Here is a 27,479-nt window from a genome sequence, read left to right as displayed (position 1 = left end):
TAGAAGCGAGTTCTCTAGAGCCTGAGCTTTCATATATCAGGACACTAGACTGCAACACTCCTACCTACTGGTATTGCACTTCTGTATGCTGTGATTCTGCTCCCACATGATATAATTAAACTCATACATACTGTAAATATTGTCCTATATACTGCGGATGGATCGCTAAACGCCAGGATTATACTCCTACATACTTTGCTTATATGTAGGAGTAATTATATAATTACAGTGCTAAACAGTTTGATTATATTGCTACATACTGTAAATATTGTCCTACATGTAGTTTTCTCCAAGTGCATTCATTATACTTTTAGATAATTTGATTATATCCCGCGATGCTAAATGCAGCATTTGCACCCCTACATACTATGATTACACTCCGCCATGCTGTGATCTGACATAACATTTTTCTGAACAGTTCACATTTGCACATGCTGTGATTAAAAGACAGAGCCGTGCGATCTGCATGAGTGTCTGGACAGGTGTGTGCCAGGGGTTTGTGGGAAATCTCACAGAGCCCTGAGCAGGGATCCCCAAGGCTGGAGAGCCCACGCGCATTGCACACGTGCACGACACATGTGCACAGCACTGAGAGTAGAGAGACCAGCGTAGAGAGAGCAGCAGAAATGCCTGGGATTTGTTCGAGCACTGGCTCTGCACACTGAAGTACTGCTGCTTGTTGCCGATACTAACAATCCCAAGACCCTAGAGTACTGCGCTAACAACTGTGTATTACTGGATTAGAAACCATGGCTTAATAAACAATATATTATTACTTTATATTATATTAAATTATAGTACAGTAAAGCCATGCCATATATAAATTCACCTATGTGCACAAGCACACACGTGATAGGAATGTGCATATAGGTATTTATGGGGTTCACTGTTTGGGGTTCACTATTTATGGAGTTAATCTATTTCTTTAATTTCCTGAAGTTGTTGTTTATTTTTTATTATTTATTGTTGTTTGTGTTTTAATGTATAATGTACACAAAAAAAAAACTAATTCCCTTCAGGGCAATAATCAATCAACCTGAATGCACTTATCAGTACTGAACGCACAGCTAAATACCTACGGTTTATTAAACAAAACGCTGCTTTCATTCAAAATGTGAAAACCTGCTCAACTGTCATTTCCATTTAAAACACGTATGTGCAAAACGCTTGGGTTGCATTCAAAACTCTCTCAATAGCACTCTCAACATTAAAAACTCACAAGTGCTCCGAGTTTCTCGCAGTACGTGCTTGAGGTTTACGCTCCACAAAACTCGCTCAGGAATCGCATCTGCTTGATGTAAACTGCTGGAATGCTAGTGCCAAAACTTCAGCCAGAGATCTATATTAGCCGTTTGTATCATTGCACCAATCATGACTTTCTTAAGTGCTTTTATCCCAAATGGTTTGTTTTTGCCACGGTGTTGAGTCTAGCGTGCTTGTAACATTTCTGACATTAGCTAGCTAGCTTGATGCTTACCCATCTTACTTTCTATTATCAAATAAAATGTCAATTATTTATCAAATCACTAAGACATTCTGCCACAAACAATGTTTTTGGTGTAACTAATGTGGTTCTTTGTGTAATTTAATGCAATTTTAGGTTATTTGTTTTCTTCATCATTAGCTAGCTAATTTCAAATGAATAGTTTAAAATGAACTTTAGCCAGCTAAGAAAATGGTAGAGTACTTTTACAAAAGTGTTTTGAGAAGTCCTCTTTAGTTGAAATGTTTAACCATAGCACATGTGGGCTACTCTCATCAATGCACGTACCTTCATACTGATCAGCCACATTATTACCACTCCCAGATGAAGGAAATAACATCGATTCTCTCATAACCATGCCAAGGACATGCCGAGGACTGTTATATATTAGACGCTAAGCAAACAGTCAATTCTTGTAGACGACGTGTTGGGTTCAGGTGTGCAGATGAGAGCCACTTTAACAAGGGCCAAGCAGTTATGTTCACACAACCATCTCCAAAGCAGCAAGGTTTGTGGGGGTGCTCCCAGTACCCATCAACAGGGGCCAAATTCCCCAGACCTCAATCCAATTGAGCGTCTGTGGGATGTGTTGGAACAACAAGTCGTGGCAGCTCCACATCACAATTTACAGGATTAAAGGATCTGCTGCTAACATCTCGGAACCAAAGGGCACCTTCAAATATCTTGTAGAGCCCATGCCTCAGTGTGATGGACTCTACAAGTTACCCTTGGCATGCAGATAAATGACAGCTTATCAGTCATATTAGCAAATTAGCTTCATGACTGATCAATGAACATCGTCTTGTAAAAGTAGCTTTATCAAATAATACTGATGTCATTTTTAATATCAGCAGAACAACAACAACAACAAAAAACCTTATGAAATGGAATCAAAATACAGGTCTTGAGGAGTAAAAGGACAGAAGTAAATAGAGTTTCTCATATCTTTTTCACGAGACATAATATTGCCCTTCTGTTATAAGCCCTAATCATAATCCTTACGTGATGGTCATGTGCTTTTCATACATATGGGTTATTGTACCAAGCACATTATTAGATGATAAATGTAAGGGAAAAATCTCTTGCTACCAACTTTGGATAAGAAGTACACTATAAAACCCAAAATGAAAATTGGATTATTCTGGAACTTTGGCTAAACAGGTGACTCCTTCACATGTCTCCTCATGTCTGCATTTTAGAGTTTCTCAGAAGCAGAAGTGCTGCAGGAGGGCCTGTCAGTAAGGTCATGGCAAATAAAGGACTCTGACCCCAGATCAGCACTCTTACTTTAAGAACCACTGTGAATACGGGACTAGTTCATCAATATCAATATACAATTAATATCCTAGACATCCTAGATTTAGGTTATGAAAAGACACTGTTCACAACAAACACAATTTGCATGATGGCTTCATTAAAAGACTCTCTTTAGTCAAAGCCCAGATAAGCACACTGAAGCTTTCTGATTTTGGACACATTAAAAGAAGAACCAATTCAGAACGGATGAAAGTAAATGAAGAAAATCAGAAGAATCATTACCAAGACATTTCAACACTATCCATATGCTCACCAGAGAATTGATGTGACAGCACTTAGTAAATCATGCTCTTTTTTCGATAATTTAAAAAGAAAAAAAAATCAAGCACACGCAAATACATGCTGCCACCAGATGGCAGGGAATGCTGGGAATATCAAATGTCAATTCATTCACCTGCTGACACTGTAGTTGAGCATGTGGCTATATTGAGGTTAAGCCGATGTATGCATTTGAAATGTTTATTAGGCGCCAGGAGGCTTCCTCAACACACTGTGAATCATAAGTTATAAAAACATTACTCAGACACATTAACTAAAATAATAACTACAGTAACGTTTGGCCAAGAAGCTCTGGTGTGGCAAATAATCAATAATATAGAAGTACACAGAAAAATATCAAGCACTGTCTTGATATGCTTTTTTATTCCCAATGCAGAAAGATGGCAAATGTTTTATCGACTATACTAAACTGAATCCAATTACACTAATACAGTAATTAACCAACCTTCACCTTGACCACTACATACACACCAGAGCTGCTCACCTGATATTGAAGATTATGGCCAAGATGGACACAAGTTGTAGCAGACTAAGTCCAAGTGAGGTACCTGAAGGGCTGCTGGAAGATTTGTTGGACGCATTACGGATGACCACTACTGTGACCATCACTGAGACCAACTAGCTGATACGTGCCATAGCAACAGTGGTACTTAAGATGCTTGGCTACAAGATGACCAGCATCAAGGAGCAGTATCCTCCATGGAGAAGGAGGCTGGAGGCTAAGATTAGGGCAACATGGAGAGAAGTTAGCCAGATATCAGAACTGCAGCAAGGCATGATGAAAGTACCTGAGAAGGACAATAGGCTGACCTATCCACACCTGAGGCCTTGGAGACTGCCAAGCGAAGATTAACAGCTCTGGCTGCCTGCCTGAAGAGGTACACAAGAGAAGAACAAGCCAGGAGAGAATAAACACAATGTTCTCCCACAAGCCATCCAAAGCGTACTCTTGATGGCGGTGTAACAGCACCCACCAAAGCTGGAGACTGAGTGGACATCCAAGAAAAGGTCTCAAGTATGAAGTATGACAGCTCCAGGTCCTGACATGATCTACACCTACTGGCTAAAGAAGCTAACTACTCTCCATGAGTGCCTAGCAGCATAAATTAACCAGCTGCTAAGGATGGAACCCATCCTGAATGGTTCAATGAAGGCTAGACTGTCCTGGTCCTGGGGCAGTTTCATCCAAATACTGGTTGAGAGATTTTATATATCGCAGCTGTATAACTCAATGGGTTACACCACTGACAGAGGAGGCTAAGTAAAGAATCTCTCAATATATACAAAAGATTCTCCACTTGCCTTTTTTTTCTTGTGTCCTCTACCTAGAGGAATGGGAGCTTGATGGTCTTGTGTAGAATCTTAGTTGGATGGAGATGTCAGATGTTGCTCCTGGGATATACTGAAGCCACTCTCCCTGTTTGGCCATCACAGCCCCCAGTGCTCCAGTTACCACGGGAACCACTGTTGCCTTCGCCTTCCACATCTTTTCTAGCTCTTCTTTCAACCGCAGGTATTTTTTCAAACTTGTCATGTTCCTTGATCCTGATGTGGCTACATCTATCACTACGGCACTCTTCTGCTGTTTGTCCATCATCACTATGTCTGGTTAGTTATCCACCACCTGTGGGGGTGTATCCCTCTTTGACCTTGAAACTTCCAGCCCGTATTTGGCACAGACATTTCTGTATACTATGCCAGCCACTGGTTATGGTGTTCCATGTTAGCATCCTGCATTCCAGTGCTATGTGCTGGACTGTCTCAGGGGCATCTTTGCCCAGCCTGCATCTAGGGTCCTCTCAGGTTTGGAATATCCCAGCCTCTATTCATCTTGTATTCAAGGCTTGTTTTTGTGCTGCCATGACTAGTGCCTCCGTGCCATCTTCCAGTCCAGTCTCTTCCAGCCACTGGTAGGATTTTTCCATATCAGCCATTTCCACTATTTGACAATGGTCCAAACCGTGCAGGACTTTACCCTCCCATGATGGTTCAGCTGGCTGGATGTTTCTGGGGACAGACCGCTCACAGCACCAGCAACACTGCTGTGCTGTAACGAGCATCCACAACCCAGTCAGTGCAAGTGGTGTTGAGAAAGTATATTTAAGGGCTAATAAACTTATAAGTCTTGTTTCCTCAGAACTGATCAATTTTGCATAAACCCCCATGCCAGCTTGATACATCAATAACTATGTTGAATTAAAGAATAAGATTTACAAATAAAAGTTGATACATGCATAGTATGCATTTTTCACTCCCTTTTGGATCGAATTAAGGCAATACTTTTAAAAACAAACAAACAAACAAAAACAGCCACCATGAGAACAATTGTCCTTGACAGCTGAGGTCTCTTGTACTCTGAGGAAATGGAATGCAGGAAATCAGAGTAAAATCAATGTGAATAAGAATGTGGATACGTTTCCATGAATAGTGGGAAAGAGGACAGATTTGTTAATGCTGATTGCAACAGTCAGTCATAACAATAGCCAGAACTAATCAATACTTTAATTAACTGTGACATTGTGATCAAGGAGCAAGGCCCAAATGGTGAACTCAAAAATGGTTTTATTTGTAAAAGCAAACAAGAAAGAGAAAAAGGGCTTTGTCGTAACAGACGCAGAAAATCGGCTCGGCAACAGTCCCTACGGAAGCTAAGGATGTTAAATACAAAACATTGAAGTCGGGTACCTGTGGGTGCTTAAATGGGAGAAAGGATAAATGAGGAACAGGTGTGTGTAATGATTCAATAAACAGGTGATTGAGAGTGGAGAAGTGGATGTGTGTTGTGATTGGTGGGTGTGGGTTGTGAGGGCTTGCTAGATAGTTACAGAGGCATAACATTAAAGTCTCCTAGGCAGGTTATTACTAAATAGGTTCATTTTGCTGATAATGGTTAAGCAGAAATATCTAAAAAGTAATTTAAAAAAAATTCCAGGGCAAAGTTGAGAAAGAGGTCTATTGTGATTCAAGGGAGCCTAAAATAAAGGTTAGAAACAGCAAACAAAAAGTAAGCTCCATTTATTCAGATCTATTGATCCAATTTCTGCCATGCTATTTGTGTGTTGCCCAAAGGTAAAGTTTCCCTGTTCTATAGACGTAAAGACTTGACACAATTCCCAAGTCCATGATAGCCATTATCTATGTTCTGAGTGTGATTAAGCATGTTACATGGCAAGCATGCTATTACTTGGCGACTGAAATTAGTGATGCTGGCGTTGTCAGGGGCAGGCTGCATGACTGTAATGAGATCATGCTCTACTGCAAAGCCATGCTTCCAGTTCCTGAATCTTTAACCAACACAATGTTTACAGCTGTCAGATGAGGCCTATAGCTTCAGGGAAACATCGTTAATCAAGATAATTGTACCATATTTGTGCTTGAATAGCAAAGATTAGCCCCCCCCACCCCATCATCTCCACTATACCCCTAACCCCCCCAATCCACCCCCAGGTTTTTAATGCAAACTAGCGTCATGCTTGGATGTCCAGCACTGTTGTCTTGGAAACAGGCCGCAAACTAGAACTGCTAAAACATGTGCCACACACGCACACACAAACACACATTTTCCATAAATGAGAAGCATAATTGCAAGCTTGAAGTGGGAATTTATTACAGAGTTGCCTTCCTTACCACAGACACCACAGAGGATGCGTGATTTGCCTCGGGAGACACACCATGACCAATTAGCAGTCCTTTTGGTTCCGTCACAATTACCTATATTCTGAGAGGGCAACTCGCAATGCAATTTTCATTAGCGCAAGAAAACGAAAAATGACATGTTGATTTTGCAGAACCTAATCATAGCATAGTCAGGTGACATGCAGGAGCTTTTCTTCTGGAAGGCCTGGAAGATACCAAGGGACTACGATGGAAATAAGACCTTCAGATCTTTTGTTTTTTCCCTGACTGTTTCTGTTTTTATGTTGTTCATCACCTCTTTTGTAGTCTGATGTTTGCTTTAAAAATATGAAATGGTCTAACAAAAAACAGGCAGTCAATCAGCACTCTTATACTCTTATTTTCAAGCTTGAGGCAAAGTTGCTGAACACCCTACTATCCTGGCTAATGTGCCGCTTAAAATTCCCCCAGGCTCCAAGTGCCTAATCAACTGGATATATGCATTTCCGATGCATGATTGGGAAAAGCCATGTTCAGCCCCAAAGTCAGGGCCCTGGGCTCCGTTTATGAAAGAACACGATTACTGGTTCTCTTCCTGACCTGCAGCAGGCCTCCTGGCCTGCATTGACTCAAAGTGCATACCTTGTGTCTGTGTGTGTGTGTGTGTGTGTGTGTGTCTGTGTGTGTGTGTGTGTGTGTGTGACAGAAACACACATTTCAGTTCACACAATATGGAGAAAACTACCACATTGCAATTATATTGCTACATCTGGCGACTGTGACATCCTTTGGGATATACTGAAAACACCCTGTGATGCGATTAAAGATTGGCCCGAATTATTTTTAACAAAAGTTATTTACACTTGTTGTGATCACGAGAATGCCACCAGAACACCCACAGGAGGCTCATCTGTGATGTTTGATATCGGTCAGGATGTTCACAGTGCAGAAGAAGAAATTTTGTGATGTGTTGGAGAGCTCATTTTCATATAAAACCTTTCTGCAATATCAGTGTTGTGGAAGTCAACATTGCAATATGGATCAAGAAATGATACATTATGCAGCCCTAGCAATAATATTATAGACATTTTTTAAAAACTACATTTCACACTAAATTAGGAGTACTAGTAGTGTAGAATAGCCTGTATCAGAGGAGCAGTAATGCACCTTCTTATCCATTGAAAGTAGTCAGAAGGAAGGAACCAACGCAAAGAGCATGGAAAAACACCGGTATGACTGTGGGGTCATGGTTGGTCTTCTAGACTACTTACAGGTCTGTGATCTTCATATATATCCTAAATTACATATAACTACCATAAAAGTACAAATTGCAGTGCTGATGTTGGACATGGAGCTGTGTGTGATGGTGTTATGAAGGTTAGGCTTAGCTAGAGATACCCTGAGCTACAAAAGGACATCTGGTTATCGTAAAATCTTTACTTTAAAATGACTAATGCATTATCAAGTGGGCAGAAATGGTCCAAATCTCTCGTCTGTCAGCAGGAAGTCGCAACTTCCCAGATTAGCCATCCCTGAGGAAGACACTGTAAAACACCAACAGCTAGCCATGCCAACCTTTAGCAGTCAGTGAGGCCAAGATGTTTATTCTAAATAGCTTAACAATGGTGGATGAACTTGAGTGTGACATTTCTGAGGTCTATCAGATTTCATTAACTCAATGAGAGTTTCAGTTTCTTCACTTAAGGTTAGTGAATTCCAAATGAGGTTTACTTGGCATGATTACCACCGGGTTATATTAAAAGCTTGATTCGTCAGACATGTAAGAATGCCTAGCCGTGCAACAAGAAACCATTTACCAAACACACACGCATCCGCATCTCATTATTCAGGTCCTACAAGGCTGTGATTCACTGGGAATAAAATTACCAAGGTCTGATGTCATGCCAGTGGTTATGCATATCCAGGCAGTTTTATATTACCTGTAATTTGAAGCCAGATGATGACCAATAAAGCGTGCAGCAATGCAGTATGGGGTGGCTATGGAAATGATTGCAGCTGGCCTTGAAAGTGAAGCACCGAGGTAAGTTGGGGAGTGCTTGCCATCCACAAACCGAAAGCCAGTCCCTTTTTTCACCGTATAAGAACGGCGAGAGAACGGAAGGAGCATGGCCCGTGAGGAGCCATCTTGAGATGGTGTGGGGGGGGGGGCAACGGGGAGTGTATGGGAGCCTGCCTGCTCCGCTCTCCAACAAAAGGTTAAAGGAACGCCCTCTTTTGGACGGGATGCTCACGGACAGGCCATTACCTGGGAAAGGGCGAGTTTATTAACGTTAAAAGGTTACTGAGCTCAGGGTAGTCTTGGCTGACAAATCACTCCAACCGTCCATGAGTGAGCTCCAAGAGGATGAGCAGGAGGCCGGATGCTGCTGCTGGACCGAGCAGCTGCACCGCTGTACACAGCGGATTTAGAAATGCCATAGGAAACCGGAAAACATGCCAAAGTGCCAGCAGCCGGCGCTGACGAGAGAACAGAACAGCCTGGGCTGGATAAGCACATACACACTCACACACACACACACACACACACACACACGTACAGACACACACCCCTCCATATGCACACACACACGAACACACACACACACAAGAACACACACACACACACACACACCCACACACACACGCACACGCACACGCACACGCACGCACACGCACGCACACGCACACACACGCACACACACGCACACACACACAAGTACACACGTACGCACACACACAAGTACACACGTACGCACACACACACACGTACACACGTACGCACACACACACACGTACGCACACACACACACGTACACAAACACACACACGTACACACACACACACACGTACACACACACACACACGTACACACACACACACACGTACACACACACACACACACGTACACACACACACACACGTACACACACACACAGCCGCAGACGTTAGTGTTGCTAGGACTAGCAGTACAGCACATGGACAAAAGAGCAACAAGAGCCCTCAGACCGACAAATGAACTCCGCATGTGGCATCTAAACTCTGATCGCTGGATTAGTGGGCTGGTCTAAACTCCCAGGTCTGGATTAGTGGGCTGGTCTAAACTCCCAGGTCTGGATTAGTGGGCTGGTCTAAACTCCCAGGTCTGGATTAGTGGGCTGGTCTAAACTCCCAGGTCTGGATTAGTGGGCTGGTCTAAACTCCCAGGTCTGGATTAGTGGGCTGGTCTAAGATCCCAGGTCTGGATTAGTGGGCTGGTCTAAGATCCCAGGTCTGGATTAGTGGGCTGGTCTAAGATCCCAGGTCTGGATTAGTGGGCTGGTCTAAGATCCCAGGTCTGGATTAGTGGGCTGGTCTAAGATCCCAGGTCTGGATTAGTGGGCTGGTCTAAAATCCCAGGTCTGGATTAGTGGGCTGGTCTAAAATCCCAGGTCTGGATTAGTGGGCTGGTCTAAACTCCCAGGTCTGGATTAGTGGGCTGGTCTAAAATCCCAGGTCTGGATTAGTGGGCTGGTCTAAGATCCCAGGTCTGGATTAGTGGGCTGGTCTAAAATCCCAGGTCTGGATTAGTGGGCTGGTTTTAGCCCTGTGTACTGGATTATTGGGTTGATTATAGAAGAACATTTGTGCCATCAGTGAGTAAACAATGCAGAAACAAAGCCTTTTGACATTTATAGCACAACATGTGCAACAACATTTCAAATTAGCGCTTAAAAAAAGGTTATGCCATTATTTGGTTAGGCTAGCACTTATACTGTACCCTCATAATATGCAGGTCTGCAGGATACACCATTAGCAGTATGCAGATACTAATGACTACGACAAAAGCCGATATTTAATTTACAGCAAATTCAAACACAAAAACAAAATCTGGTGATATGCGCATCTATTATCAGCTCTCCAAGACCTACACATGTCACACAACAGACAGGGCATCATTTTGCTAAATGAATTTTACATTTCTGTTGCCAAACAAACCGGAAACTGCTAAATCTCACAGAGATGAACCTCCGATTAAACAGGAGCCTTGACGTCCACAGAGACACGAGATGCTCCAGAACCGCCTAGAATTGGTTTAGTACCTGTAGCACCAGCGCATATGACTGAGCTGATGTTAGGAACCCTGGTGCTGTACTGGGTTTCATCTTTACAGCCCACACCCACTAAAACTGCTTTCTTAGGAGTTCTTCCTTAAGAATTCCTGGCAAACGGACTTCTGCCTTTTCTCCACTTACACGCCGCCAACACTTTATTTTATTCATTTATTTATTAAACCAGATTACCTTAAAAACTGCCAACTATTAAAATGTAGCAGGAGCAACCTCAACAACAACTCAAAAACTAGGCAGAAGGAGCATCTTTCACCCACTCGATCATTATTAGATTGGCTAGCGGTATTATTATTATTATTCCTTTAGAATTTATTTTAAAATTCATGTCTTGGCTTTTAAGGCTATAACTGGTCAGGCTGCCATTTTAATGGACTGCGAGCAGCAGCCGCCATGCTATCAGCCTTTTGTGCCACTGTGAGCCTCCAACACGAGTCACGTGACAAGGCCAAAGGGTTAACGTAATGAAGGACTCTAGGTGGGGTCCTCTGCTCTTAGCTACAGTTAAGCTCGCATGTGTAGGAGTCTGATTTTAACATTAGGCTCTTTAAATCCTATTTCACCATGACCATGTAAACTGTTATTTTGGTTGTGGTTTTTGTTTTTACATAATACTGGTATTGCTGTGTATGACACTTTAATCAAATTAAGTGAGATTTTTGCCAGTAATAGGTGTTGTAGAGCATGTAAATGCCCTCATTGTAATGATATTCAGGATAATAATATTATTCATGTCTTCTAATGTCAAGTTTAATATCAGATTAAATAAACAAATTTAGGACGTTGCTAGTTCAGTGTAGATGAGGGTACTTTAGCCATATTTAAAGGGCTGTCACAAGAAAAAAAGGGTTTGGAACTGCATGTCCTGCTCACTTATACAGTACTGACGGCTACAGATACAAACTACAGGTCTACCTCACTTATACAGTACTGACTGCTACAGATACAAACTACAGGCCTACCTCACTTATACAGTACTGACTGCTACAGATACAAACTAAAGGCCTACCTCACTTATACAGTACTGACTGCTACAGATACAAACTAAAGGCCTACCTCACTTATACAGTACTGACTGCTACAGATACAAACTACAGGCCTACCTCACTTATACAGTACTGACTGCTACAGATACAAACTACAGGCCTACCTCACTTATACAGTACTGACTGCTACAGATACAAACTACAGGCCTACCTCACTTATACAGTACTGACTGCTTCAGATACAAACTACAGGCCTACCTCACTTATACAGTACTGACTGCTACAGATACAAACTACAGGCCTACCTCACTTATACAGTACTGACTGCTACAGATACAAACTACAGGCCTACCTCACTTATACAGTACTGACTGCTACAGATACAAACTACAGGCCTACCTCACTTATACAGTACTGACTGCTACAGATACAAACTACAGGCCTACCTCACTTATACAGTACTGACTGCTACAGATACAAACTACAGGCCTACCTCACTTATACAGTACTGACTGCTACAGATACAAACTACAGGTCTACCTCACTTATACAGTACTGACTGCTACAGACAAACTACAGGTCTACCTCACTTATACAGTACTGACTGCTACAGACACAAACTACAGGTCTACCGCACTTATACAGTACTGACTGCTACAGACACAAACTACAGGTCTACCGCACTTATACAGTACTGACTGCTACAGACACAAACTACAGGTCTACCTCACTTATACAGTACTGACTGCTACAGACACAAACTACAGGTCTACCGCACTTATACAGTACTGACTGCTACAGACACAAACTACAGGTCTACCGCACTTATACAGTACTGGCTGCTACAGATACAAACTACAAGTCTTACTCACTTACACAGTACTCCATTATCAAATGCCGGTTCATACAAGCAACCCGTTTGGGCTTTTTTTCACCCTCAGTATCTGGAGCTCTGTTTCCTTTAGGCATTCATTAGGCATCCTTGCTTAAACATTGACACAGCAACTGTGGTTGTTTTCTCTTCAAATGTATTTTAATGTTACATAAAGTTTATTCAAAATAAGTAACAGCATATCTGTTTTGCCCCTTTGCACTTTTTATCCATTCTACAAGCTCATTCGGACTAAAATGTCTGCACATAACGCTTTTGTGTGCTCCAAATAACTTTGCATGACTGTTCAGTAAAACAAAGCAGTTTCCTTACTAACGTAGGACAGATGTGTTCTGCTGCTGGCGTGGCGTGCACAAAGACTCGCTCCACATGAAGCGTTATTTTACGCGGGCGATTCTCGTGCTGGCCTGCGGCTGTGCTGCTGATTTCTTGGCAGCTGTTTCTGTCTTTTCCTCTCTTCCATCCCTGCTTCGTACATCTGAAGGCAGGCTATTAGGAACATTAAAAGGCACGCTGCTTTTCACCAAAAGTCAAACGGCTTTAAAAATGCAGGTGAATTATTTTGTCTGTTTTTTATTTGCTTATTACCTTATATTTATTTTTTACATCTTGCTCTTTTCATGCTTTGTTTTATGTTTGATTATAAAGTCTTGATTTTCTTTGGTGTCAAGCAATTAAAAAAAAAAATGTTAGAACCTTAATTAATTTCCCCTGGGCAATTACAATAAACACACTTAATGATCGGGTCAAATTTAACTCTAATTGCCACTTAGCTCTGGTTTCCATTAAGCAACCACTACATCCTGAGTTATATGTACTACACGCTGAAATGCCCTGAGTGCCAATTTACAGTTTGTGCAGCATTTGGTTATGTGCAGTTTCTCTGCAGATCTGACATGGGTCGTGTAATTCAAACCCCAAACGTGGCATTTTTTTACAGACATGGTCAGACTGATGATGATGTCCCAAAACTCGTCACGAGCAGAGAGGAGTGGGTTAGAGACGCAGGAAGACGGCGTGGAGTCGATAAGGTGATCTCTGCCCTGTGTGTTCAGGGAGAAGGCAGGCTTTCTAATGAAAACATAACACAACAAAGGGCCAATACATCCGCCCTGGCGAGCGCTCCGGGGGGAGCAGGCGCGCGGCGCCAGCCACCTGCTAACGCATTCGCAACATCAAACAGCCACTTGTTGTTGCCCACATCAATGCAGGCCTGAAATGTGTCATTTCGGCGCTGTATTATCAAGGTGAGGAACTGGCATGAATTCACAACTGACGCCTTGCTGGTTGGGACTTCCATTTCCCCAGTGGGTTTAAGTCTACCAATCAGCCATCTTGATTTGGACAAAAACATTACACTTTAATTCTAATACAATATACAGTGGTTTTGAAATGTGCTGCGATTTGTTAAAAAAAAATTTTAAAAAGCATGGCTGATCTTTAATGTGTAATGGTTAAGTTTTATTTTTCCTAAAATTGTTCATATTTGTTGGCTTACATAAATGCTGTGATTCATTCCAATACCCTCCGCACATTCCTCTGAAACATGTGAGTTTGGTCAGGATGTTCAAAGCAAACAAGAGAAAAAATGCATTGCTTTTAGAGCGATAATTTGCATACTGTAGCCTTGTGCAATATTAGCAACGCAAAAGGCCAATGCTGCAATGGCAGTTAATGAGCAGCGTACTGAGCAGCCTGCTTCGGTGTTTCTCTTTAAAAGCACCTCTGCCCTCACTGTACCTCCGTCGTAACAGCAGAGGCAGCTACTCTGTGGAAGACTGATAGGAAGTCACACTTGGTCCATGTACAGAAACACAGAGTGGAAAAAGTAGAGACAGTTGGTACTGAAAGTTTGGAGGATTTTTATATATATTATATATAGAGAGAGAGAGCTCATACCTGAAATAAACGGGCTGTAAAAAGACTTATTTTACAAATCATGCATTTACATTTTTGCATTTCAAAGGCTCTCATCTCTCTAATCCAGTGTATCTTACAAAATCAGTCATGGCACAGAGGTAGATGGAGTGTAGTGTTAGGAGTCTTGCCCAAAGATTCTTATTGGTATAGCGTGGTGCACTTTCCCGAACAGGGTATTGAACCCCAGTCGAGGACTGTTACCCAATACACTAAGAAACTACAAAAGTACTGATTGTCTGACCTCCTTTACAGATCACACATACTTCTACCTGTCATGGAACCTAATAGGACCCTAATGTCTAGTTGTCGTTCTAATTATGGTTCAATTATGGTTCAAGTGTCCTCTTATGTACCATGCAATGGGTTTCTGATCTTTCTCTGCTGATACTACTAATAGCATCCAACTCACCTCGTTTGGCTTTTGCCTGAGTCACGCGCCACACTGTTTTGTGGATCTCAAAGTTGTAGTTGGCTGGCAGGACTCTAATAGCCTCCAGAAGCTCTGGGTCTTTCAGAATCTCGTCAGGAATCTGATTAGCGACCCTCCTTGGGGCTCGGGCTGCACAAAACAACAAAAAAAAAAAACAGGCATTCAGGAAATGGTATGAAAACAAAGATAAGTCCATTATTACTGTAAATAATCGACTGTGTAAGGCTTTTGGCTTTATCCTAGGGATAAAGATTCTAGGTGCCTCATAGTTCTAGTTCTTAGGCATCTACTACATAAGAAGCTGAACATGCACAGTCTATACCGAATGGTCATGGACAATCAGCTTTACGCTTGTTTCTTTTTATTCTGGTGTGCTGTAATGCATTCATCAAAGCAACACAGCAATGTGTAGCTGCAGCACCCAAAACTGAAAGCAGAGTCAATGAAGTCATAGTTAGAGGCATGGTTTGAGGCCAGGTATGAAGTCATAGTTAGAGGCATAGTTAGAGGCATAGTTAGAGTGCAGTCATAGTTAGGGGCATAGTTAGAGGCCAGCGATGAAGTCATAGTTAGAGGCATAGTTAGAGGGCAGGGATGAAGTCATAGTTAGAGGCCAGGTATGAAGTCATAGTTAGAGGCATAGTTAGAGGCCAGGGATGAAGTCATAGTTAGAGGCATAGTTAGAGGCCAGGGATGAAGTCATAGTTAGAGGCATAGTTAGAGGCCAGGGATGAAGTCATAGTTAGAGGCATAGTTAGAGGTCAGGTATGAAGTCATAGTTAGAGACTAGGGATGAAGTCATAGTTAGAGGCATAGTTAGAAGCCAGGTATGAAGTCATAGTTACAGGCCAGGTATGAAGTCATAGTTACAGGCATAGTTTGAGTCCAGGTATGAAGTCATAGTTAGAGGCCAGGTATGAAATCATAGTTAGAGACCAGCTATGAAGTCATAGTTAGAGGCCAGGTATGAAGTCATAGTTAGAGGCATAGTTTGAGGCCAGGTATAAAGTCATCGTTAGAGGCATAGTTTGAGGCCAGGTATGAAGTCATAGTTAGGGGCCAGGAATGAAGTCATAGTTAGAGGCCAGGGATGAAGTCATAGTTAGAGACTAGGCATGAAGTCATAGTTAGAGGCATAGTTAGAGGCCAGGGATGAAGTCATAATTAAAGGCATAGTTAGAGGCCAGGGATGAAGTCATAGTTAGAGGCATAGTTAGAGGTCAGGGATGAAGTCATAGTTAGAGGCCAGGTATGAAGTCATAGTTAGAGGCCAAGTATGAAGTCATAGTTATAGGCATAGTTAGAAGTCATCATTAGAGGCCAGGTATGAAGTCATAGTTAGAGGCATAGTTATGAAGTCATAGTTAGGGGCCAGGAATTAAGTCATAGTTAGAGGCCAGGGATGAAGTCATAGTTAGAGGCATAGTTAGAGGCCAGGGATGAAGTCATAGTTAGGGGCATAGTTAGAGGCCAGGGATGAAGTCATAGTTAGAGGCCAAGTATGAAGTCATAGTTAGAGGCCAAGTATGAAGTCATAGTTAGAGGCATAGTTAGAGGCCAGGTATGAAGTCATAGTTAGAGGCCAGGGATGAAGTCATAGTTTGAAGCCAGGTATGAAGTCATAGTTACAGGCATAGTTTGAGGCCAGGTATGAAGTCATAGTTAGAAGCCAGGTATGAAGTCATAGTTAGAGGCATAGTTTGAGGCCAGGTATGAAGTCATAGTTAGGGGCCAGGAATGAAGTCATAGTTAGAGGCCAGGGATGAAGTCATAGTTAGAGACTAGGCATGAAGTCATAGTTAGAGGCATAGTTAGAGGCCAGGGATGAAGTCATAATTAAAGGCATAGTTAGAGGCCAGGGATGAAGTCATAGTTAGAGGCATAGTTAGAGGCCAGGGATGAAGTCATAGTTAGAGGCCAGGTATGAAGTCATAGTTAGAGGCCAAGTATGAAGTCATAGTTAGAGGCCAAGTATGAAGTCATAGTTAGAGGCATAGTTAGAGGCCAGGTATGAAGTCATAGTTAGAGGCCAGGGATGAAGTCATAGTTAGAGACTAGGCATGAAGTCATAGTTACAGGCATAGTTTGAGGCCAGGTATGAAGTCATAGTTAGAAGCCAGGTATGAAGTCATAGTTAGAGGCATAGTTTGAGGCCAGGTATGAAGTCATAGTTAGGGGCCAGGAATGAAGTCATAGTTACAGGCCAGGGATGAAGTCATAGTTAGAGGCATAGTTAGAGGCCAGGGATGAAGTCATAGTTAGGGGCATAGTTAGAGGCCAGGGATGAAGTCATAGTTAGGGGCATAGTTAGAGGCCAGGGATGAAGTCATAGTTAGAGACTAGGCATGAAGTCATAGTTAGAGGCATAGTTTGAGGCCAGGTATGAAGTCATAGTTACAGGCATAGTTTGAGGCCAAGGATGAAGTCATAGTTAGAGGCCAGGTATGAAGTCATAGTTAGAGGCATAGTTTGAGTCCAGGTATGAAGTCATAGTTAGAGGCCAGGTATGAAATCATAGTTAGAGGCATAGTTATAGGCCAGGGATGAAGTCATAATTAAAGGCATAGTTAGAGGCCAGGGATGAAGTCATAGTTAGAGGCATAGTTAGAGGTCAGGGATGAAGTCATAGTTAGAGGCCAGGTATGAAGTCATAGTTAGAAGCCAGGTATGAAGTCATAGTTACAGGCATAGTTTGAGGCCAGGTATGAAGTCATAGTTAGAGGCATAGTTAGAAGCTTGTATGAAGTCATAGTTAGAGGCATAGTTTGAGGCCAGGTATGAAGTCATAGTTAGGGGCCAGGAATGAAGTCATAGTTACAGGCCAGGGATGAAGTCATAGTTAGAGGCATAGTTAGAGGCCAGGTATGAAGTCATCGTTAGAGGCCAGGTATGAAGTCATAGTTAGAGGCCAGGTATGAAGTCATAGTTAGAGGCCAGGTATGAAGTCATAGTTAGAGGCCAGGTATGAAGTCATAGTTAGAGGCATAGTTAGAGGCCAGGAATGAAGTCATAGTTAGAGGCATAGTTAGACGTCAGGTATGAAGTCATAGTTAGAGTCCAGATATGAAGTCATAGTTAGAGCTCAGGTATGAAGTCATAGTTAGAGGCCAGGTATGAAGTCATAGTTAGAGGCATAGTTAGAGGCCAGGTATGAAGTCATAGTTAGAAGCATAGTTAGAGGCCAGGGATGAAGTCATAGTTAGAAGCATAGTTAGAGGCCAGGGATGAAGTCATAGTTAGAGACATAGTTAGAGAATAAGGGCTAAAAAACCATCACTGCAAGTACATCAGGTCATAGTATAGCTGAATAATCAGTACAGCACCAGCAGAGAAACCAAAACTTTCCTCATAGCCAAATCCATTAAGTTTTTGTTGCATTACTAAAAAAATAAGGATGGGAAAAGTACTGCAATGGCGTGTCATTATCTGCCAACTGCCAACTAGCCTATCTGTGACAGAGTCTAGTGGTATGAAAAGCCAACCAGCAACCAGAGGGCTGCCAGTTAGACTGGGCAGTGACCTGAAAGGTTGGTAGAAACAGAATCCTTGATATGACCAGTTTGCCACACTGAGCATGGCACTTAACTCTCAAGTGGCATTGCCAGCCAGTGATGCTGTGCTCCTCCCAGCCTGGGCATTGCTAGGCAGTGAAATGAGAAATTTACTTTGTGACAATGATCTGTAATCTGAAATGACCAGACAGTCCAACATAAACTATTACAGAGAATTATGGAAGAACACAACATACACCAAGAACATAATCCATGTAGAAATGTGTCCCAGGATAGTGTAATGTTATATCTTGCAAATCACTAGTGTCTTTCAGAAACAGAACAGTCTGTTTGCAGATGACAAAAATATATATTATTGCATTATTAAAAATTCAGAATGAAACCTATTGAATTCTGAAAGACAGAAAAACGGGAGCCGTCCATGATCTAAAGTGCCTTACTTGACATTTGAAACATGGTCAATATCGACCCAAGTGTTTCCACATGATAAAACATGTGCTTTACATCACTGTACAGATAATCAATCAAAATTGCTTGGGACAAAAAGTGAAACAATCCTGTCTGTCCTCAATTTAAAACAAAACTGATCAGCCTGCAAGTTTAGCCTACATTTCTCATATTACAGACTACGAAAGCCTAGCGTTAAACCCAACAGTCACTGTCATTTCACACACACCGCTATGAAGTTCGCATGCCTGTGCAGCCTCATCTTGCAGTTCACACACGTGAGGACTGTGAGCTTTTCGTTTTCCAAAAGCTGCAGGCCGCCGCACGCCAGATATTTTTCCAGCGGCAGAATAATACATTTCGTCGAATTCCCCATTACCAGGCAGGGGTTATCTGCCAATACCTAACTGACGGCATGTTTTATTCCTCCAGAACATTAATGTTAGCTACCGCTAGCTAATACTAACACAACCGCAACCCGCTGCTTCATAAATGACGTGAACCTTAAATATAAGTAGCAAAAATTAAAAATTCATTAATTACATCATAAAACTTGTATTCCACTACCAAAAACATTTGAAAAAAGATACATCGATGTTTACCTGTTGCCTTTTTAGTAACGACTTCAATTTCTCCACTGGGCGCTGCCATCTTTCCGCAAACAATTCCACGTGGGTAGAGAAAGACATTACCAGAAGAGCACAGAGCACTTAAACGACTATCGATGTGCTCACTCCTGATGTGCTGCTGTGGCCGTGGGTTGACTATGGAGCACTGTTTAGTGAATACTTAGACTGTTGGTTTACAATATTTGTTTGTTCGTATTTCCCTTTTTCTCCATATTGTCAGTCGCCGTCAACTCGTCTGAGTTAAAACGAGAGAGAGAGATTTTTGTCTCATTTGCTGCGCAGCACATCGTAGTGACCCCTAAACACCTTTGCTACTTTCTCTGTAAATTCCCAACAAAGGGAAAAAAATTTAATTAGTTCGAATTACCCAATAGATTAGTTGTGTGCCGCAACTTATGGATAATTTTAATTGACTGCTGACTTGTCATTTACAGACGTTTGGTCATATTTTGAAGAAGAACTTTTACTTTTGACAGTGCCTTTTAACTCCTGTGCTACTGCTGCTGAGCTGGTGAGAATCTAACGATGAATGAACTAATAAAACTAGTCCCTCATCAGACTGCATCAGGGCTGCTTAGCACCGCACATAGTTATAAGGCTTTTCTACTACAGCATTTTAGAAACTGAGGAAAGAAGGATAAATTAAAGTTGCACTCCTGCCTCTATGACTTAAGAAGTGTTTTGCTCAAGGACCCAATCAAGAAAAAAAGTAATCATTCAATCATTTATACTGCATTTATCTATCTCTCTCTCTCTCTCTCTATCTATCTATCTATCTATCTATCTATCTATCTATCTATCTATCTATATATATATATATATATATATATATATATATATATATATATATATATATATATATATATAAAATTATGACTATATGGTACATTGCTGTTGAGATTCCCCATTGAAGCCTCTATTCAGCACTGACCTGCCAAATTCTGTAGATGGGGCATTAAATTTTAACCATGTCTGCTTTATGTGCCAAGGCTGCTAAAACTATATCTAAACCTATATCTAAAACTATAACTTTAGAACTTTACCTTTTGATTGTTTTTAGATTTTGTAAATCAAAGTCCCACAACATTATGTTCAAATTCGCTGTCTTTCATAAGCATCATCAATAACGATTGAAAGCTAACCTGAACTGGAACTAAAGAGTATTTTCAAAGCAGAAACGTTTTAATATAATACAGGAGATAATATTAATAAAAATACACAAATTCTGGAACAACTTTTCTGTATGTTCTCTCATGCACAATTTCCTGCTTATTTTATAATGCCTCTCCATAAAGATAAACAAACAAACACTAAAAATAGATCACTTCCTGGTAATGTTTAATCAGAACTGTTAAGATTAATAATAATCTTTCCAAATCATGATTTCCAAATCAAATTCTCAACTCCTATGTGCTGCTACTGTTAATAAATGATCTATGCAATTCTAATCTATTCTTTATTTATACAAAATTCTCTCAACTGAAAGAAATCTGTGTGTACAATAGCATAACAGTCATTTTCAGAGACCCAAAACTATTTAAATGTGGTTACTTCAATAACCCAGCGCCAGCATAACTATCTATTTTTTTACCAGGGAGAAAATATTACTTACATGTCCCTTAAGCATGCACCATTTGAATTTGAAAGCAGAATAACAAAGTAATTTATTTGTGAAAAAGGTACATTAGCATCTGTAGCATCACCATCAGAGTGCTGTGATGACGAAAAAGGGTATGAGATAAAGATAGACCCTGCCTTGTCGACCACCAAGTGGAATCAAATGTCCAAACCAATAGTGCTGAAATGTAAAAGAAAATGTGCTTATCTATCATGTCAAACATCCCTAACAACAGTTTTAGGGAGTCAGAATGAAATCTATAGCTGTCTGAAACAGAGATCAAATTTGTAAAATTATACATTTATTTATGTATGAGTTGTGTACATGAAATTCGACTGGAAAGAGGAAATCAAATTAGATATGATACTACTGCCATACAAACATTTGCCTAAAGAGAAGCCTCTGAGATCATCAACCAAATGACTTCTCTACTTCTTGTTGCAGGAACATTTTGAACCTCCTGGAAAGATTCTGAGGATGTACTGAAAATGTTTCCATGCCCAAAGACAATCTAGGCAGTACTAAAAGGACATTTCTATAACAATTAACACTGTTCCCAAGCCTCTAGGGAACACATCAAAACATCCAAAACGTTTAGGGAACTAGTGTAACCATTTTCTTGGAAATTCCTTAAATTCCATACATTTGTTATTCAGGCTTCACTTAAGAAGCTACATATTGACTCCACATTGGAGAGAGAGTGAGAGAGACAGAGAGAGAGAGAGACAGACAGACAGACAGACAGACAGACAGACAGAGGGATTAAATTTAATATGCATTTAGATAGGGCCTACACAAAGTGAAAGGAACAATTGACATGAAGTTGCATTTTTAGACTGGGTAGAGTTCCACCACACACTTGAGTGTATCAAATCGCGAATCAAATGCCAATTGCTGATTTCCTTGGATGCGGGTGTTCATCTAATGCACATCTCGTCCTTTCCACCCGTCTTCTCGGTAGGAACAGGACCTTACCATCATTCAGCCTCAGCCTTTCAAACGCAAACTGTTCAGCCACTGCGCGCAGTGCGCAACGAAGCGAACATCGGTCTGAGCGCGGATTAAAATGTCATTACTGGTCAATAACTCGACTGGAAATCTGAAGGCAGTGGTTTCGGAGAGGTAAGTCCGTCGACATCCTGCACCGTGGCACCGGAACATCTCCGGACATCTCCCGGCTGTGTGTTTTTGACTCATTTTAAGAGCGCATGCGATAGTTGAAAAGAGGGATTCATCGCGTGATAGAGGAAAGAAGATTTGGCGAACTCATTGGAAATCGCATGACATGGTATCCGAAAACGCATTAACGGTGCGTGTAAATCTAAAGGTTTAACGTCGTTGAACTATTGTGCGTTCTCTTGCGCCTGGAGCGTAGCAGCTATCCGCGGGAAGTCGGTACGGTTATCGGCGTATAAACTGCACTACTGGGATCTCCTGCCGATGTTTTTGCCTCAGTGTATCTTGGACATGAATAAGAAGGCAGTTTTGACTGCAGCATGTGTCTTTTCGCTGGACTGCTCTCTATTTGCCAAGGACCGCACAGGACAAGAGCAAGCTACATCCCTGTAGATTCACGCTATTGAAATTCAGCAAGAACTCTCCGCAGCTATCCGAGACCACCACTAGCACGCTGAGCTAAAGTCCAGCAACATTTGCAAAATCCCCTTCGCTTCATATTGACAGTGGAAACAAAATCACGTTTGGGCGGGAATGCAAGACTAGATGAACCCCGGAGGGGCATAAAACGAATCAACACTTTCCAACATGTTTAGACGGGGTAAGTCGAATTTCTAACTTATTAACGTGCTCTTACGTAATTTTCATAAGTTGATTGACAGTCCATTTGCTGCAGCTGTGCGACGATGTCACAGAGAAAAAGGTGTCTTACGCACACAGTGCACGGAGATTTTAGCACCCTGTGCTTATGGGTGGTGTTCTAGTTCTAGGAATATGCCTTAAATCGATGTATCACTGATATACGAGCTTAGTGGCATGTGAGGCTTTAGGAGTTGATGCAAAGGCTTACAACTTCGTAAACGTTAATTTGGTTGGAATTATATAGCCTTAATGTCCGCGGTCCGCGTGTGCGGGATGAGCGCATGCAAGACGATCGTGAATGAAATATTTATTCACATAACGAAATATTACTCTTAAGATATTAATGGTGCATGCCGCAGTGCAGTTTGACTCGTTCGTTCATAGGAAGACATTGTGCTATCGGGTTGGCTTCAATATTTTTTCCCTGGTTCATTGCACTTTTGGATTGGAGCAGTATTTAAGATGGATAAAAATAATGAACTACAGGAAAGGATAGTGGACTATTATGAAATAGTAAAATCCACATATGTTTATGATCGGTCGTAGTCAGTGGAGGAGAGTTGCTGTCTTTGGATTATTGTAGGTGTGCTGTCAAAATGAGACTCACCTGGCCACGTATGGCAGACCCGGCTTTCCCTTATATTTCTCGTACAAAAACAAAACAAATTCCTAAGAATTCTCTAACTTTTGCGAGCCTTTTCCGAGACTACACGTTTTCGTGCTTTTTGGAGGTTGGCACGCAAATTTCTACCCGTTCTTTGATATTATTACCGTGGTCTCGCGACGCGCATTCAGTCAGTCTGGGAGGATCAAAGCAGTTCGCTAGTTGCGGGTCTTAGTTCGTGGAAAATTGTTATTCCTGTTCGCACGAAACACAGCTGAAGCACCCGTCAGGAAACCGACAAGCAGTATATTTAAAGAAGGGAATTATTGCAAATGATTGCCAATATCAAATCAAATATTTTATCATGGGCCGATTTGATGCCATCAGTTATAGGTATAGGTACACACACACACACACACACACACACACACACACACACACACACACACACACACACACAAACACTTTCATCATGCATGATTTAATATCACTTCTTTCCCACTCCTTTATTAGAAACATTCATAAAGTGTCAGAGATGGTGCACCATCTCTGACACTTTATGAGGCACGCCTCTCTCGTAGGTGCATTTTGCTGGTGTACAGTTACAGCCCGTCTTGTATCCATGCTCAGCCCTGTTCATTACTGGTCCGTTCCTGACTGCGGGGAAGAATGGTTGGCATCAATGACACTGACGTGGTAGCGACATGTCAGTGGGTGGGGTGTGTGTGTGTGTGTGTGTGTGTGTGTGTGTGTGTGTGTGTGTGTGTGTCAGTGCCATTGCTGGGTCAAGAGTGGTCCGCCACCCAAAATGAGACTCCAAAATTAGCTCCGGTGGTCAGAAACTCACCACCGATTAAGAGCTGAATGATGGCTGACAAGCTGCGCACAGCAACAGATGAACTGTAGTCTGTAACAGTAAGTCCACAATTTTAATTACATTAGCTTTCAACGCATATCAAGAAATATATATTTTTTCAAAGATTTTAACGTCTAGCAAATAAATGTATAATTTACTCGTACTCAGAGTAAACGCAGTAGGCTACATTTACTCCGTTACGTTTACCTAAGTAACTTTTTGAACAAATTGTCGTTTTGAGTTACGTTAAATGAGGGGACTTCACTTGCGAGGTCAACAATATACTTTTAGCCTTTTAGCCTTTATACTTTTATTCATGTGTGTTCCACCATTTCTATTTTAAAAATAGTTTTAATTCAGCGCACACGTTGTGTGTTTCCTTTACCTCCCGGTTTTCCAGCACCTGGACAGGCAGGCGTTGGAGGGTCATAAAGACCCTACAGATGCCCTTAGTGGCAGCGCTTTGCTTCGGCGACTTAGCCAACTGGAGAACAAGAAGTAGACCGACATAACGAACAGCGGACGGGCAGGGTTCCCTGTAGGCGATAAAACGCTCCTTTTATTTAAGGCTGATCTGTCTCCGCGGAAAATCCGCGCTGTCTGCTAATGTGCGCTATTAAGACGAACACAAAGTGCTACGATGTGACATCATTCTGACAGAAAAACAATGGCTGGCTGGCTACATATAAGCGAAGTAGCTACAGGCGACAAAATCAGCAGCTAAACTAAGTCAGCTATTCTATTCATATTGAGTTATTCTTTCAAGATTAAAAAAAAATCAACATTTTCGATAAAGATTAAGGTTTATTAAATATTTTATATATATTGCCGTTTCGTTCGATCACAGTTGTTTAGCTAGCTATAAGCAACTTGGCCGTAGATAACTAATGATGACCCATTAGTTATCTATAGTTAGCCAGCCAGCCAGTCTAACAAAGTCTTAAAGGGGACATATTTTGCTCATTTTCAGTGTTTATTATTTTATAATCACGATGAGCCAAGTCTGCTCTGATTGGTCAGATAGCCCACTGTGGTTTGGAGTTCATGAATGAATGTTTAGTCTGTACATTTGTATAATTAGCCGAGAAGTCTACATCTGAGCACGGAATATACAGCTTAAAGCAGCTACACATGTGGAACTGTCACAGTATCTACCTCTAAACAGCACAAATCCACAATAATACACACTTAAAGGTTGTGAACTTGAATCCTTCACTGGGTTACACAAAATTGGAACTGCCGCACCCTTCAGGATTAGGAGATGCGGAGATCCAGCCTTGAACTGTGCACGATTTTTGAAGCTGTCCACCGTGAAGTGCCAGGCACTCAGTAAAGTAACTGGAACAGGGAGGCAAATTAATTTCAATCACTGACATCTTTGTGGTTCTACCTTTGGCAGAGCATATGAAGGAAATTTCCCCTCACCACACACTGATACAAAACTGAACAATCTTCAGTACTTACTATTGTGTGATTACATCACCTTGTAACAAAGAAAATGGCTGAAATTCCAACAGGGTGTTTTAGCCAGGGAGAGGGTCAAGTCTCCTCACTGTGGCGTGTACTTTGGGCTTTGTAACTTTGCAGACTGTTGACATGCACAAAAAGCTATTTAACGAGTAAAAGTAGAAAACCCAAAAAAGCATAATAGGTCTCCTTCAAAGGTGGCAACACCAGGTTTTAAAACAATTAATTTGAAGTGAAATTATTCTTAGATATATTTGATTTCTATGTGCTGCTTAAATCAGGTTGCAATTTTGAAGTTATATTTTGATTACTAATTGAGATCCAGTGAGGTAACGTGCTACTGGAGTAGTCTTTGTCTTAGATGCTTTCTTACATAAGTAATCATTTTCAGGACTACTTTTACTTCTAACTGAGTGTCATATTTCAAATTAACAATAATTTTACTTGAGTTTGGTTTCTCTAACCACCTCTGTCTGTACGTGATTACTTCCAAGGGATGATGGCTGTTTAACAGCCGTAATGGTTAAAGGATAGTGACTCTAATATGGCCATGTATGCATTCTGTTCTGTTTGTGCATATCTGGAGGATCAGCTAATGATCTGCAGTACGGGGCAACACACCAGTGTTGCCCCGTTGCCATAGTGCTACTTTTCTGTCCAATTTAGTCATACGGGCCACTGCGATCACGGCATATGGGTAGGCTGCAAACAAAATAACATTCGCATTGTTTTGCTTTTACTGCTTGTGAAAGTTATTGTTCATTATTTGCAGTTTGATAGTTTTTCAGGGAAATGAATATAATGAGGCTTATTTGCTCCACAAGGTAATCCTTAAACAACTAGCGCTGAGCGCATTAGAAATAACACACTTTGAAGCACTGCTGCATTTATAAGGTCTCTCTCTGTCTCACTCGCTCGCTCGCTCTCACTCCCTCTTTCACTCACCGACTCAGACACACTTGGAGAGCAACAAGCATCGTAAACAGCATGCGCACAAAGTTGGTATTTCAAAGGTGACTTTTACGTGATGTCTTAGGGTCCTATTAACAGCCTACCTTGTTTAATTGTGCAGAGTAGTTATATAAATGCATAATTTGCACATGAATTCTTGCATTGTCCTTTGTGGATATCACACCGTCATGCATGTGCCTCTGTGTGTTTGATCGCTGGGTAGCGCTTACACTGTCAATGAAACAGGCTCCTGTTTTTCTGTGAGCTGTGTGGCATTGGACTGTGGGTCAAGCCCAGAGGCGCGGCTGGTAGCTCCTGATTACACTCTTGGGAGGGCACCCCCTCCTGACCCAGACCCCTGTGGGTAGATGTGTCAGCGCAGTGCTTGGATAGTGAGGCCCTGCAGCCAAAGCAGAGGTCATAGCAGTAGGTGCTGCTGAGACAACATGTTTATGAATGTGGAGGACCTGGAAGAATATGAGGGGTAAAGATCTGTCAGGAAGCAGTTAAAAATGACACCAAAGGAATCTACACCGTCTAGTTCTAACC

The 27,479-nt window shown here is 41.6% G+C and overlaps 2 protein-coding genes across 4 annotated transcripts in view; one reads left to right on the top strand and one right to left on the bottom strand.

Annotated features, from left to right (window-relative positions):
* Nucleotides 1–19,668, bottom strand: part of dph1 (diphthamide biosynthesis 1) — a 60,356-nt gene extending 40,688 nt beyond the window's left edge. For 2 of the 3 annotated variants that reach the window (XM_026997812.2, XM_026997811.2), the window contains exons 1-2: nt 19,590–19,668; nt 15,008–15,157 (exon numbers count right to left, since the gene is read on the bottom strand). In XM_026997812.2, the coding sequence (XP_026853613.1) occupies nt 15,008–15,157; nt 19,590–19,638 (199 nt within the window). In that variant the 5' untranslated portion in view covers nt 19,639–19,668. Of the gene's footprint in view, nt 1–15,007; nt 15,158–18,548; nt 18,669–19,589 lie in introns of all 3 variants that reach the window. The other variant, XM_035534467.1, reaches the window with a different exon arrangement.
* Nucleotides 19,669–22,161: 2,493 nt separating this feature from the next.
* The window catches only part of rtn4rl1b (reticulon 4 receptor-like 1b), a 106,669-nt gene continuing 101,351 nt past the window's right edge, over nt 22,162–27,479 (top strand). Inside the window, exon 1 of the mRNA XM_026997665.2 lies at nt 22,162–23,011. Coding sequence (XP_026853466.2) covers nt 22,999–23,011 — 13 coding nt within the window. The 5' untranslated portion in view covers nt 22,162–22,998. The remainder of the gene's footprint in view (nt 23,012–27,479) is intronic.

Source organism: Electrophorus electricus, chromosome 15, assembly GCF_013358815.1.
Source record: "Electrophorus electricus isolate fEleEle1 chromosome 15, fEleEle1.pri, whole genome shotgun sequence".
NCBI lineage: Eukaryota > Metazoa > Chordata > Actinopteri > Gymnotiformes > Gymnotidae > Electrophorus > Electrophorus electricus.
The sequence above is the reverse complement of the archived record's forward strand: the minus strand, read 5'-3'. Positions and strand labels throughout refer to the sequence as shown.